General features: G+C 38.3%; 1 protein-coding gene across 5 annotated transcripts in view; it reads left to right on the top strand.

Moving 5' to 3' along the window:
• vars1 (valyl-tRNA synthetase 1) overlaps nucleotides 1-11,222 on the top strand; it is a 44,571-nt gene extending 33,349 nt beyond the window's left edge. For all 5 annotated transcript variants that reach the window (XM_062063873.1, XM_062063872.1, XM_062063874.1 and 2 more), the window contains 7 exons: nucleotides 746-873; nucleotides 7,596-7,751; nucleotides 7,829-8,047; nucleotides 8,108-8,219; nucleotides 10,605-10,780; nucleotides 10,839-10,988; nucleotides 11,073-11,222. In XM_062063873.1, coding sequence (XP_061919857.1) covers nucleotides 746-873; nucleotides 7,596-7,751; nucleotides 7,829-8,047; nucleotides 8,108-8,219; nucleotides 10,605-10,780; nucleotides 10,839-10,988; nucleotides 11,073-11,141 — 1,010 coding nt within the window. In that variant the 3' untranslated portion in view covers nucleotides 11,142-11,222. The remainder of the gene's footprint in view (nucleotides 1-745; nucleotides 874-7,595; nucleotides 7,752-7,828; nucleotides 8,048-8,107; nucleotides 8,220-10,604; nucleotides 10,781-10,838; nucleotides 10,989-11,072) is intronic.
• The last annotated feature ends 620 nt before the right edge of the window (nucleotides 11,223-11,842 follow it).

Raw genomic sequence — 11,842 nt, forward strand, 5'->3', positions numbered from 1 at the left:
GTATACACATAAGTACGCATATATTTTTGTGTATACATGTGTACTGTATATGTATGTATGTATTTATATAGGTATATGGGTATGTATTTATGTATGTACATATGTGTATTCATGTGTTCTGTATGTATGTTTTTATGTGTATATGCATGTTTACATAGGTATGTATGAATTTTAAAATGTTTTCTAGGCCATCTCTGTGCTTACTTACTGTGCATAGAGAGTTTTGCAACATGTGACTGGTTTTGAAAAAGTTGTACTATCATTTTTATATCAAATAATATTTTGCAAGAATCAGTTCATATCGAGAAGTGATTCTGAATCGAATTGTCACCCCAAATATTGGAATGTAATTGTTGTAAGATTCACATCCCCCCCCTACTCATTAATCATAACTTATTTAGTTTTCAGAATATATCAAGGGCCAATAAAAAAGTGGCTGTGGCCCAAAAATGTCCCCCAGGCTGCACTTTGGATACATATTTTATTAAGGTTTATTATTTTCATTTTATTACACTTTTTTCATCATATTTTATTCTCTGATTGTAGCAAAACTTGGTGGTATCTTCCATTGAACAAAGATCACAGTCTACCAAGTCAAATTCCTTTTGCGTTAAACATACTTGGCCCATAAATCTGATTCTGATACAACAGCTCAGTGCAACAGACTTTGAACTTGTTGGACATCTGTAGCTGGCATGTGGACTGTGACATTCAATGAATGTTTTGTGTGTGTTGTCTTTTTCAGGCAGGGACATCAATATGGACGTTAATCGCATTTTGGGCTACCGGCACTTCTGCAACAAACTGTGGAATGCCGTCAAGTTTTCCATGAAGACGCTGGGGGACAACTTTGTTCCTTCAGAGAAAGCCCAGGTGAGAGAAAGAATGTCCACTAAATGGGCAAACATTTTGTAACACTGGGCCTCACGACATCATTTAGTACCTATCCATAGTTAGAGCTCACTGATATTGGGCCTGGCTAGCAGACAGCCTGTCCAAATGCATTAGACGGGGCATAGTTCAGGGTTCTTATGTTCTCATGCAGGCATGCCTTAAAAAGGAGCCTGTCCTAAACTCTTCCTACTGAGTGGGAGCAGAGAATTGTCTTAAAATAAAGAATTGGAATTTAAAAGGAACTAGAATGAGGTCAAACGTCTGATTGAATAATAACAATCTGTTAGTGTAGTATATTTTGTAGGTGTGTCATATTTACATGTCCATACAGAGCAGGGCATAGAGAAAAGTTGAAGAATGTGGTTGCCAATTTTTACATTAAAAATGCGTAAAGCAATCCAATGCAGTCAACATATGCCAGATTATCAGAGCTAAACATCTTATCTTTGTGGTCTAAGTCAGTGGTCCCCAACCGCCGGTATCTGTCTGTGATGCATTTGCTACTGCAAAGAAACATGAATTGATTTATACAGGGCCGGCCCGTGGCATAGGCCGTATAGGCAAATGCTAAGGGCGCCGTCCATCAGGGGGCGCCACGCCAGTGCCACAAATGTTGGAGAAAAAAAAAAAAAGTTGGTACTATTATTTCTAGATACATAAAATAATCCCACGTTGATTAAAATGCAAAGTAAAGCCTATTTAATAGAAATATTATTTGTTACAACATTACGCCCCCCCTCCCCCAGCACGGTGCGCCCCCTCCCTTCCCGTATCATGACTCTTTTTGGACGTCACCACATCAAAAAAATCAACTCAAGATGTCAAAACGGCCAAAACTGTCAGGTGCCCAGGGGAGAAAAGAAGGGGAGAAAGGAGAAAAAGAAAGAGGTAGCAGGTAGGTAACGTTAGCCTACATGAAATTATTTGTCTGTTACAGAATGTGATAGTAACCTGTATTTTTAGCATTAAGCTAATGTTACATGATTCGGCAATTGCTAATCAATAAATAGCTAGTTCTGTTTTAACGTCGGGTTAATATTGTGGAGGGGGCTAAATTGTTATGGAAAATAATAATGTAACGTTAGGTAATTACAGTACTCCCTGGTGTACAGTCATTTGTAAGTCATTCTAGTTAATGCAATATTAAAAAGCACAAATAGAGAACTCTGTAGGATCCCCCTTTTTTGTAATATAGTTGTTAAAGTCATACTGGTTTGATATCTTGTTTTGTGCAGTGCCTTATTTATATTGTATTTTTAATTTATTTTATGCAACTTGTTGACACGTTTTATTTTGTGTTTATGTATGTAAAAAATATTGTATTTCATATATTCATTTTTTGTATTCATTTATTTATCCATATTTTTTTTTATCTTGTTAACTATTCTGATTGTTAATTTGATTTCTTTAAGTAAAAAAAAAGGTCAAAGACAAAGCTATTCGGTTTCTTGTGAGGATTTAACTTTCGTCTGTTAGACTAGACACACCGATAAGCTTGTTCATAGATGTACAATACAACTCCTGATAGGAAGTCACCATTTGCTATATTTGTTTGTTTTTTGTTACATGGGACAATGCACTTAAATGAATATATAAAATGTAAATGTGGCATTGTAACCAAAAGGCTCATTTCCATCTGCAGTCCCCGGCAGGTTGATGGTATATACAGTATACCAGTGGTTCTTAACCATTGGGCGAGGGCCCATTGTTTGGAGTCGTGTCTCAGGAACAACTATTAGTTGTTCCTAACAGCTACCAAGGACGTCTGCGGCTGTGCATGCGATTGCTGTCGTTTTGATGTCAGTTTTTCTGACGTAATAAGCCAAAATAATACATCTATATATACAAACCCCGTTTCCATATGAATTGGTAAATTGTGTTAGATGTAAATATAAACGGAATACAAAGATTTGCAAATCCTTTTCAACCCATATTCAGTTTATTGCACTACAAAGACAACATATTTGATGTTTAAACTGATAAACTTTTTTTTTTTGTGCAAATAATCATTAACTTTAGAATTTGATGCCAGCAACACGTGACAAAGAAGTTGGGAAAGGTGGCAATAAATACTGATAAAGTTGAGGAATGCTCATCAAACACTTATTTGGAACATCCCACAGGTGAACAGGCACATTGGGAACAGGTGGGTGCCATGATTGGGTATAAAAGTAGATTCCATGAAATGCTCAGTCATTCACAAACAAGGATGGGGCGAGGGTCACCACTTTGTCAACAAATGCGTGAGCAAATTGTTGAACAGTTTAAGAAAAACCTTTCTCAAGCAGCTATTGCAAGGAATTTAGGGATTTCACCATCTACGCTCCGTAATATCATCAAAGGGTTCAGAGAATCTGGAGAAATCACTGCACGTAAGCAGCTAAGCCCGTGACCTTCGATCCCTCAGGCTGTACTGCATCAACAAGCGACATCAGTGTGTAAAGGATATCACCACATGGGCTCAGGAACACTTCAGAAACCCACTGTCAGTAACTACAGTCGGTCGCTACATCTGTAAGTGCAAGTTAAAACTCTCCTATGCAAGGCGAAAACCGTTTATCAACAACACCCAGAAACGCCGTCGGCTTCGCTGGGCCCGAGCTCATCTAAGATGGACTGATACAAAGTGGAAAAGAGTTCTGTGGTCTGACAAGTCCACATTTCAAATTGTTTTTGGAAACTGTGGACGTCGTGTCCTCCGGACCAAAGAGGAAAAGAACCATCCGGATTGTTCTAGGCGCAAAGTTGAAAAGCCAGCATCTGTGATGGTATGGGGGTGTATTAGTGCCCAAGACATGGGTAACTTACACATCTGTGAAGGCGCCATTAATGCTGAAAGGTACATACAGGTTTTGGAGCAACATATGTTACCATCCAAGCAACGTTACCATGGACGCCCCTGCTTATTTCAGCAAGACAATGCCAAGCCACGTGTTACATCAACGTGGCTTCATAGTAAAAGAGTGCAGGTACTAGACTGGCCTGCCTGTAGTCCAGACCTGTCTCCCATTGAAAATGTGTGGTGCATTATGAAGCCTAAAATAGCACAACGGAGACCCCCGGACTGTTGAACAACTTAAGCTGTACATCAAGCAAGAATGGGAAATAATTCCACCCGAGAAGCTTAAAAAATGTGTCTCCTCAGTTCCCAAATGTTTACTGAGTGTTGTTAAAAGGAAAGGCCATGTAACACAGTGGTGGACATGCCCTTTCCCAACTACTTTGGCACGTGTTGCAGCCATGAAATTCTAAGTTAATTATTATTTGCAAAAAAAATAAAATTTTTATGAATTTGAACATCAAATATGTTGTCTTTGTAGTGCATTCAATTGAATATGGGTTGAAAAGGATTTGCAAATCATTGTATTCCGTTTATATTTACATCTAACACAATTTCCCAACTCATATGGAAACGGGGTTTGTAGTTGTCAACATACTGCAGCTCATAAACTTACAATAAAACATACTTTTATTTCGTGAAGATATCATTTTGCGGCCGTGTTTGACGCACTCTGCTGCTACAATCCTGCAGTGTTTCGTGACCAGCAGGCACTCCAACACGCACCTGACAGAACCATAAATACACAGAATGACCCCAAAAAACATATTAACCTAATTTTGCCAAAATCTTTCATTATTTTTGGATCAGCAACCACAGAGAAACTGTAACTTTTATGTGAAGTATGTTAAGTGTGGCGTCTGCCTTCAATGTACTTGTAATCACTGTATGTATCACTTATTATGTTTTATTATAACTGATCTTTTTTGTAACGTACTAAGTGAATAAGTACTTTTGACTTGGTTCCCCATATTTCTGCACAATAACTCAGATATGGTAACACTGGCGAGCAGTAGAGATTAAGGAGTCATTTTTGGTCCAAAACATATTTTGCTTTATTCATTATTGACATAATTGTTATCACTTTATGTTGTATATTTTTTATGAGATTTCCTGTTAATTTTCTCATCTATTATTACACCCAAAATGTAGTTTATTTTACACTTTCAATGTCCGTCTATTTGTATTAGTGTCTGACTTTCTCTTCTGCTGCTACCAAATTGCTTTATTTTAGTTTTAATGAGATTCAAAAAGTGTTTTTGTCTCTTTAATTAGTTAGATTTAGAGAAAAAACTGTGTTTGAGGGCCGGTGTATCTATTTTTAGGAACACTAATACAAAACCTCACAATAATGTCCGATTGAATGCTAAAAACGTTATGACGGACCGCCTTAAAAAACAGAAAGGAATTTTTAATTTTTTTACTGAATGAGACACCCAGAATGTACATGAAAATAAAAAGAATGTGGGATTTACAATATTAACTATGAAGGATACAACACTGAATATTGACAGCATATGAACGTCACACCCCCTTTTCTTAATGTGATTACATGCTATAGTATCATTTTATTGTTGTAATTTTTTAGCATAATTTTTGCATCTCTTTGATTTAGGTAACCAAGGACAGCAGAGGGAAATGAGCTATTTAGCTATAATCTGGTGCAGAACATATCTTTGTCTTTGAGCTTAATGTTTTTGTGCATTGTCCCTTCAAATAAAGACTTAAAATTTGTATTTTATCTAATCATAGATTTTAGTAATATTAAATTAAAATTGTTTTCAAAAACCAAGGGCCAGTAAAAACTATACATGTCCGATAATGGCTTTTTTGCTGGTATCCGATATTCCGATATTGTCCAACTCTTAATTACCGATTCCGATATAAACCGATACGGATATATACAGTCGTGGAATTAACACATTATTATGCCTAATTTTGTTGTGATGCCCCGCTGGATGCATTAAACAATGTAACAAGGTTTTCCAAAATAGATCAACTCAAGTTATGGAAAAAAAATGCCAACATGGCACTGCCATATTTATTATTGAAGTTACAAAGTGCACTGTTTTTTTTAACATTCCTCAAAACAGCAGCTTGGAATTTGGGATATGCTCTCCCTGAGAGAGCATGAGGAGGTTGAGGTGGGTGGGTGGGGGGGGGGGGTGTAGCGGGGGGTGTATATTGTAGCTTCCCGGAAGAGTTAGTGCTGCAAGGGGTTCTGGGTATTTGTTCTGTTGTGTTCATGTTGTGTTACGGTGCAGATGTTTTCCCGAAATGTGTTTGTCATTCTTGTTTGGTGTGGGTTCACAGTGTGGCGCATATTTGTAACAGTGTTAAAGTTGTTTATACGGACACCCTCAGTGTGACCTGTATGGCTGTTGACCAAGTATGCTTGCATTCGCTTGTGTGTGTGAAAAGCCGTAGATATTATGTGACTGGGCCGGCACATAAAGGCAGTGCCTTTAAGGTTTATTGGCGCTCTGTACTTCTCCCTACGTCCGTGTACACAGCGGCGTTTTAAAAAGTTATAAATTTTACTTTTTGAAACTGATACCGATAAATTTGAAACCGATACCGATAATTTCCGATATTACATTTTAAAGCATTTATCGGCCGATAATATCGGCAGCCTGATATTATCGGACATCTCTAGTAAAAACCAAGCGCTTTGGACCCTCCTGCTTAATGTATTTACTTACATTTATAGTGTAAGTACAATTATTATTAGGGTCCGCACAGGACCATTGCAAAAGGACTCCCAAAGGGAAAAGTACACAAAAGTTCCTATGACATGATGACATTAATTCACTCATTCACTCCTGGCCTCGCTGACAACAGGAAGTGTCTGTGTGATTTCATTCGCCGGTGGGCGGGGTCAAAGGGAGTCCTTTTGCAATGGGACGAAAGGACCCTATTGAAATTGTAAGGTTTTATTATTATTATTATTATTTTTCCGCAGCTTTGCCAACTACTTTGCCCCCTTAACATGCTTCAAAAGTCACCAATTTTTTTTACACACATACAAAAAGTGGGCCAAAACAACTTAGTCCAAAAACCAAACCCCAAAAATCAAAATTGCGCTCTAGCGCCCCCTAGGAAGAAAACCGCCTCTAACTCCCACTAGAAAGGTCGTAGAGACATGAAACAAAAACCTGTACGTAGGTCTCACTTAGACCTACAATTCATAATTTCACATCTTCGGGCAAAAACCAACAGGAAGTTGGCAATTTCCCCTTCAAGACAAAAAATGACTAAAAACACTCATTTTTGAGCTGTAATTTGACCCCCTTAAAATACTTCAAAACTCACCAAAATTCTCACACACATCGGGACTGGTGGAAATTGCAATCTAAAAAAAAACCAAACCCCAAAACTCAAAATTGTGCTCTACATAATTTTTTGAAGAAAACAGAGAAAAAACTGCTCCTCAGAGGAAAACTCATGGACAAAACTGCTTGTAACTTCTGGTAGGAACGTCTTAGAGACATGAAACAAATACCTCTATGTAGGTCTCGCCTAGACCTACATTTCATAGATTAACATCCTTCAGCAAAAATCAACAGGAAGTTTGCTATTTCTCCTTCAAAACTAAATTTTTGTTACAACCGGTCACCAAACATCAAACGTTATCTCCTCTGAGCGCGTTTGTTGTTTCGGCTTCAAACTGCTACAGGAGAGAGATTGAACCCTTCTGATTAAAAGTTCTGTACGGATTTTTGATACGTGCTACCGTTTTGATTTTACGAAAAATGAAAAATTGTAAAGACATTATTATTATTATTATTCATTTCTTTTTCTTTTTTTTACCATTCATTATTAATGTTATAATTTATCCTGCTGGATGTTGTTGTGCTGCCAGCTGTGTGGCGAGGAGAGCGTCACCGACAGATGGATTTTGTCGCGTCTGAGCGCGGCCGTGTCGCTCTGTGACGCCAGCTTCAAGGCCTACGACTTCCCCGCCATCACCACGGCCATCTACAACTTCTGGCTGTACGAGCTGTGTGACGTCTACCTGGTAACACCGCCATCCCCCCCCTTCGCTCTAACGAGGACACCACCTGACTCGCTCTTGTTCCCGCTGCTGTGGTGCAGGAGAGCGTGAAGCCCGTGTTCAGCAGAGACCACGCCAGCGGTCAGAAAGAAGCTGAGGTGTGCAGACAAACTCTTTATGCCTGCCTGGACGTGGGCCTGCGCCTCCTCGCCCCCATCATGCCCTTCCTCACAGAGGAGCTCTACCAGCGGTTACCACGGCGACGGCCCCGGCACGACGCCCCCAGCATCGGCGTGACGTCCTACCCCAGCACACAGGAGGTAAACTCTAGCCAGTAAGGTGGAAAAGGACGTCTTGTTTGATTTGTGCTTTTCTTGTAGTTCTGCTGGAACAGCGAGGAGGTGGACAGAAACATGGACTTTGTCATGAGCGTGGTCAAAACCATTCGCTCTCTCAGGGCCGACTACAACCTGACCAAGACACGAGCAGACTGTAAGGATCTTTGATTGCCCCTTTAGTCCTTAGCAGTGCACTTCTGTCTTTTCGGACTCCGTTAATCAAGTAGTGCACTCCTTTAGTATAAAGGATCTTTGACTTGGAAGCAGGTTCTTAAAACTATAGAGGATCTTTGATCACACTTTTTGTAGAACAACACAGCAGTTCACTACTGTCATATAGAGGATCTTTGACTAGTGTTTTTGTAACTGTCATTGAGAGAATATTTGATCACTCTTTTTTTGTAGTAAATCCTTAAACACAGCAGTGTGCACTACTGTCATTTATAGAGGATCTTTGACTAGTGTTTTGGAAGCAGGTTCTTAAAATTACAGAGAATATTTGATAACCCTTTTTGTAGACCTTAACACAGCAGTTTATAGAGGATCTTTGACTAGTGTTTTAATTAGAGATGTCTGCCGATAAATGCGTTAAAATGTACTATCGGAAATTATCAGTATCGTTTTTTTTATTATCAGTATCGTTTTTTTTGTTTTTTTTTATTAAATCCACATAAAAAACACAAGATACACTTACAATTAGTGCACCAACCCAAAAAACCTCCCTCCTCCATTTACACTCATTCACACAAAAGGGTTGTTTCTTTGTTATCAATATTCTGGTTCCTACATTATATATCAATATATATCAATACAGTCTGCAAGGGATACAGTCCGTAAGCACACATGATTGTGCGTGCTGCTGGTCCACTAATAGTACTAACCTTTAACAGTTAATTTTACAAATTTTCATTCATTACTAGTTTTTATGTAACTGTTTTTATATTGTTTTACTTTCTTTTTTATTCAAGAAAATGTTTTTAATTTATTTATCTTATTTTATTTGATTCATTTTTTTAAAAAGTACCTTATCTTCACCATACCTGGTTGTCCAAATTAGGCATAATAATGTGTTAATTCCACGTCTGTATATATCGGTTGATATCGGTATCGGCAATTAAAGAGTTGGACAATATCGGCATATCGGATATCGGCAAAAAGCCATTATCGGACATCCCTAGTTTTAATAGTAGTTTTTTTACAGCAGTGCACTCCTGTCATATAGAGGATCTCTGACTAAGGATTTACTACAAAAAAGAGTGATCAAAGATCCTCTCTATGACAGTTACAAAAACACTAAACACAGCAGTGCACTACTGTCATTTATAGAGGATCTTTGACTAGTGTTTTTGAAGCAGGCTCTTAAAACCATAGAGGATCTTTGATCACCCTTTTTGTAGATCTTAACACAGCAATGCACTACTGTCATTTATAGAGGATGACTAGTGTTTTTGAAGCAGGTTCTTAAAACTACAGGATCTTTGATCACCCTTTTTGTAGACCTTAACACAGCAGTTCACTCCTGTCATTTAGAGGATCTTTGACTAGTGTTTTTGTAACCGTTTTTTTAAATGTCATTGAGAAGATCTTTGACCACTCTTTTTTGTAGTAGATTCTTAAACAAAGCTGTGCACTCCTTTTAAGAGGATCTTTGATTGTTTCAGTGGTATGTTTTAAGAAGATCTTTGACCACTGCTTTAGGTTCTTAAAACACAGCAGTGCTTCCTTTCACATAGAGTGTTTTTATAGTAGTTTGTTTTTTTAGAGCAGTGCACTCCTGTTATATAGAGGATCCTTGACTAGTGTTTTTGTAACTGTCATTGAGAGGATCTTTGATCTCTCTTTTTTTGTAGTAAGTAAATCCTTAAACACAGCAGTGCACTACTGTCATTTATAGAGGATCTTTGACTAGTATTTTTGAAGCATGTTCTTAAAACTATAGAGGATATTTGATCACCCTTTTTGTAGACCATAACACAGCAGTGCACTCCTGTCATATACAGCAGTGGTCCCCAACCTTTTTGTAGCTACGCTTGAAAATTTGTCCCACGGACCGGGGGGGGGGGGGGGGAATTGTATTTTTATTTTATTTATTTTTGTCATAAAGAAATACAATCATGTGTGCTTACAGACTATATTGATATGTGTTTTTTATGTTGATTTAATTAAAAAATACAAATAAATACAAATAAATTAGACAACATTCACACACTAGGGACCATTTTAGTGTTGCCAATCCATGTTTCTCAAACTCTTTTCACCAAGTACCACCTTAAAAAACACTTGGCTTTCCTAGTAGCATCATAATGACATTAAAAGTATCATAGTAGGCCTAAGTATTCATTAAAGTATATTTACTATTTGTGGCCGCTGTAACATTACGCACAGTTTGAACACTAACTGTTTGGAAAATAAGACAGTTTACTTCAATCAAGTGATTCTCTGGTGTACTATAGTTTGAGAATCAGTGTTGTAGAGGATCTCTTAGTAGTGTTTTTCAGAGGCTAAACTGAAAGCTTACCCTGTTCTGTCCGTCTGGCAGGCTACCTCCAGTGCAGGGACTCTTCTACAGTGTCGCTGGTCCAAAACTACAACCTTCAGATCCAGACACTGTCCTACTCTCAGGCCGTCATCCCTCTGTCCGCCGAGCAGTCGGTACCAGGAGGCTGCGCTGTGGCCATCGCCTCCGACAGGTGTACTGTCAACCTCATGCTCAAGGTGAGGCAGCGACATGCACTCCATTTTCTACTTTGGATACTGAGACTTGGTCTCTCAGGGTCTGATTGACGTGGAGAAGGAGGTGACCAAGCTGATGAGCAAGCAGGGCGAGCTGGAGAAGCAGATGGAGAAGCTGCAGGAGAAGATGGCAAAGAACGACTACAAGGAGAAGGTGCCGGTGAAAGTACAAGAGCAGGATGCTGACAAGGTGAAGATCACGTTTGTTCATGTCTTTCTTCTCAGCTGTCATTTAATTACTCCTGGGGTTTTTGTTTGTTTATTTATTCCACAGCTGCAACAAAGTCACACTGAGCTGGAGAAAGTGAAAGAAGCCATGGACAACTTCAAGAAGATGCTCTAAACACTTCAATCATGTTTGAAATATTTTATTTGCCCAATAAATCCATCATGGTGTCAAACTAATGTGATGGCTTTATAGGCTTTTTTTCATTTAAACTTGAATCTTCCTTCTCAGTGCAGTACTTTGCTGCCTAATAGACCTATCTTCTCACCGTGATCTAATAATGGAAGCAGAGACTCGGGTTTATTACACATATTTCAGTCTCTCCCTTTTACAATACAATCCTTAAAACACTAAATGGATTTTCAAAAAATGGACTGCTATATTATTTTATATTCTAAACACATGGGTTGAAATGTAGTTTGGGTTTATTAAAAATAACTACTGTATTTTTCCGAGTATAAGTCGCACCTGCCGAAAATGCATAATAAAGAAGGGGAAAAACATATATAAGTCGCATTTTTGGGGGAAATTTTTTTTTTGGATAAAAGCCAACACCAAGAATAGACATTTGAAAGGCAATTTAAAATAAATAAAGAATAGTGAACAACAGGCTGAATAAGTGTACGTTATATGAGGCATAAATAACCAACTGAGAACGTGCCTGGTATGTTAACGTAACATATTATGGTAAGAGTCATCCAAATAACTATAACATATAGAACATGCTATACGTTTACCAAACAATCCGTCACTCCTAATCGCTAAATCCCATGAAATCTTATACGTCTAGTCTCTTACGTGAATGAGCTAAATAATAT

This window comes from Entelurus aequoreus, linkage group LG11 (assembly GCF_033978785.1).
Source record: "Entelurus aequoreus isolate RoL-2023_Sb linkage group LG11, RoL_Eaeq_v1.1, whole genome shotgun sequence".
Classification (NCBI taxonomy): domain Eukaryota; kingdom Metazoa; phylum Chordata; class Actinopteri; order Syngnathiformes; family Syngnathidae; genus Entelurus; species Entelurus aequoreus.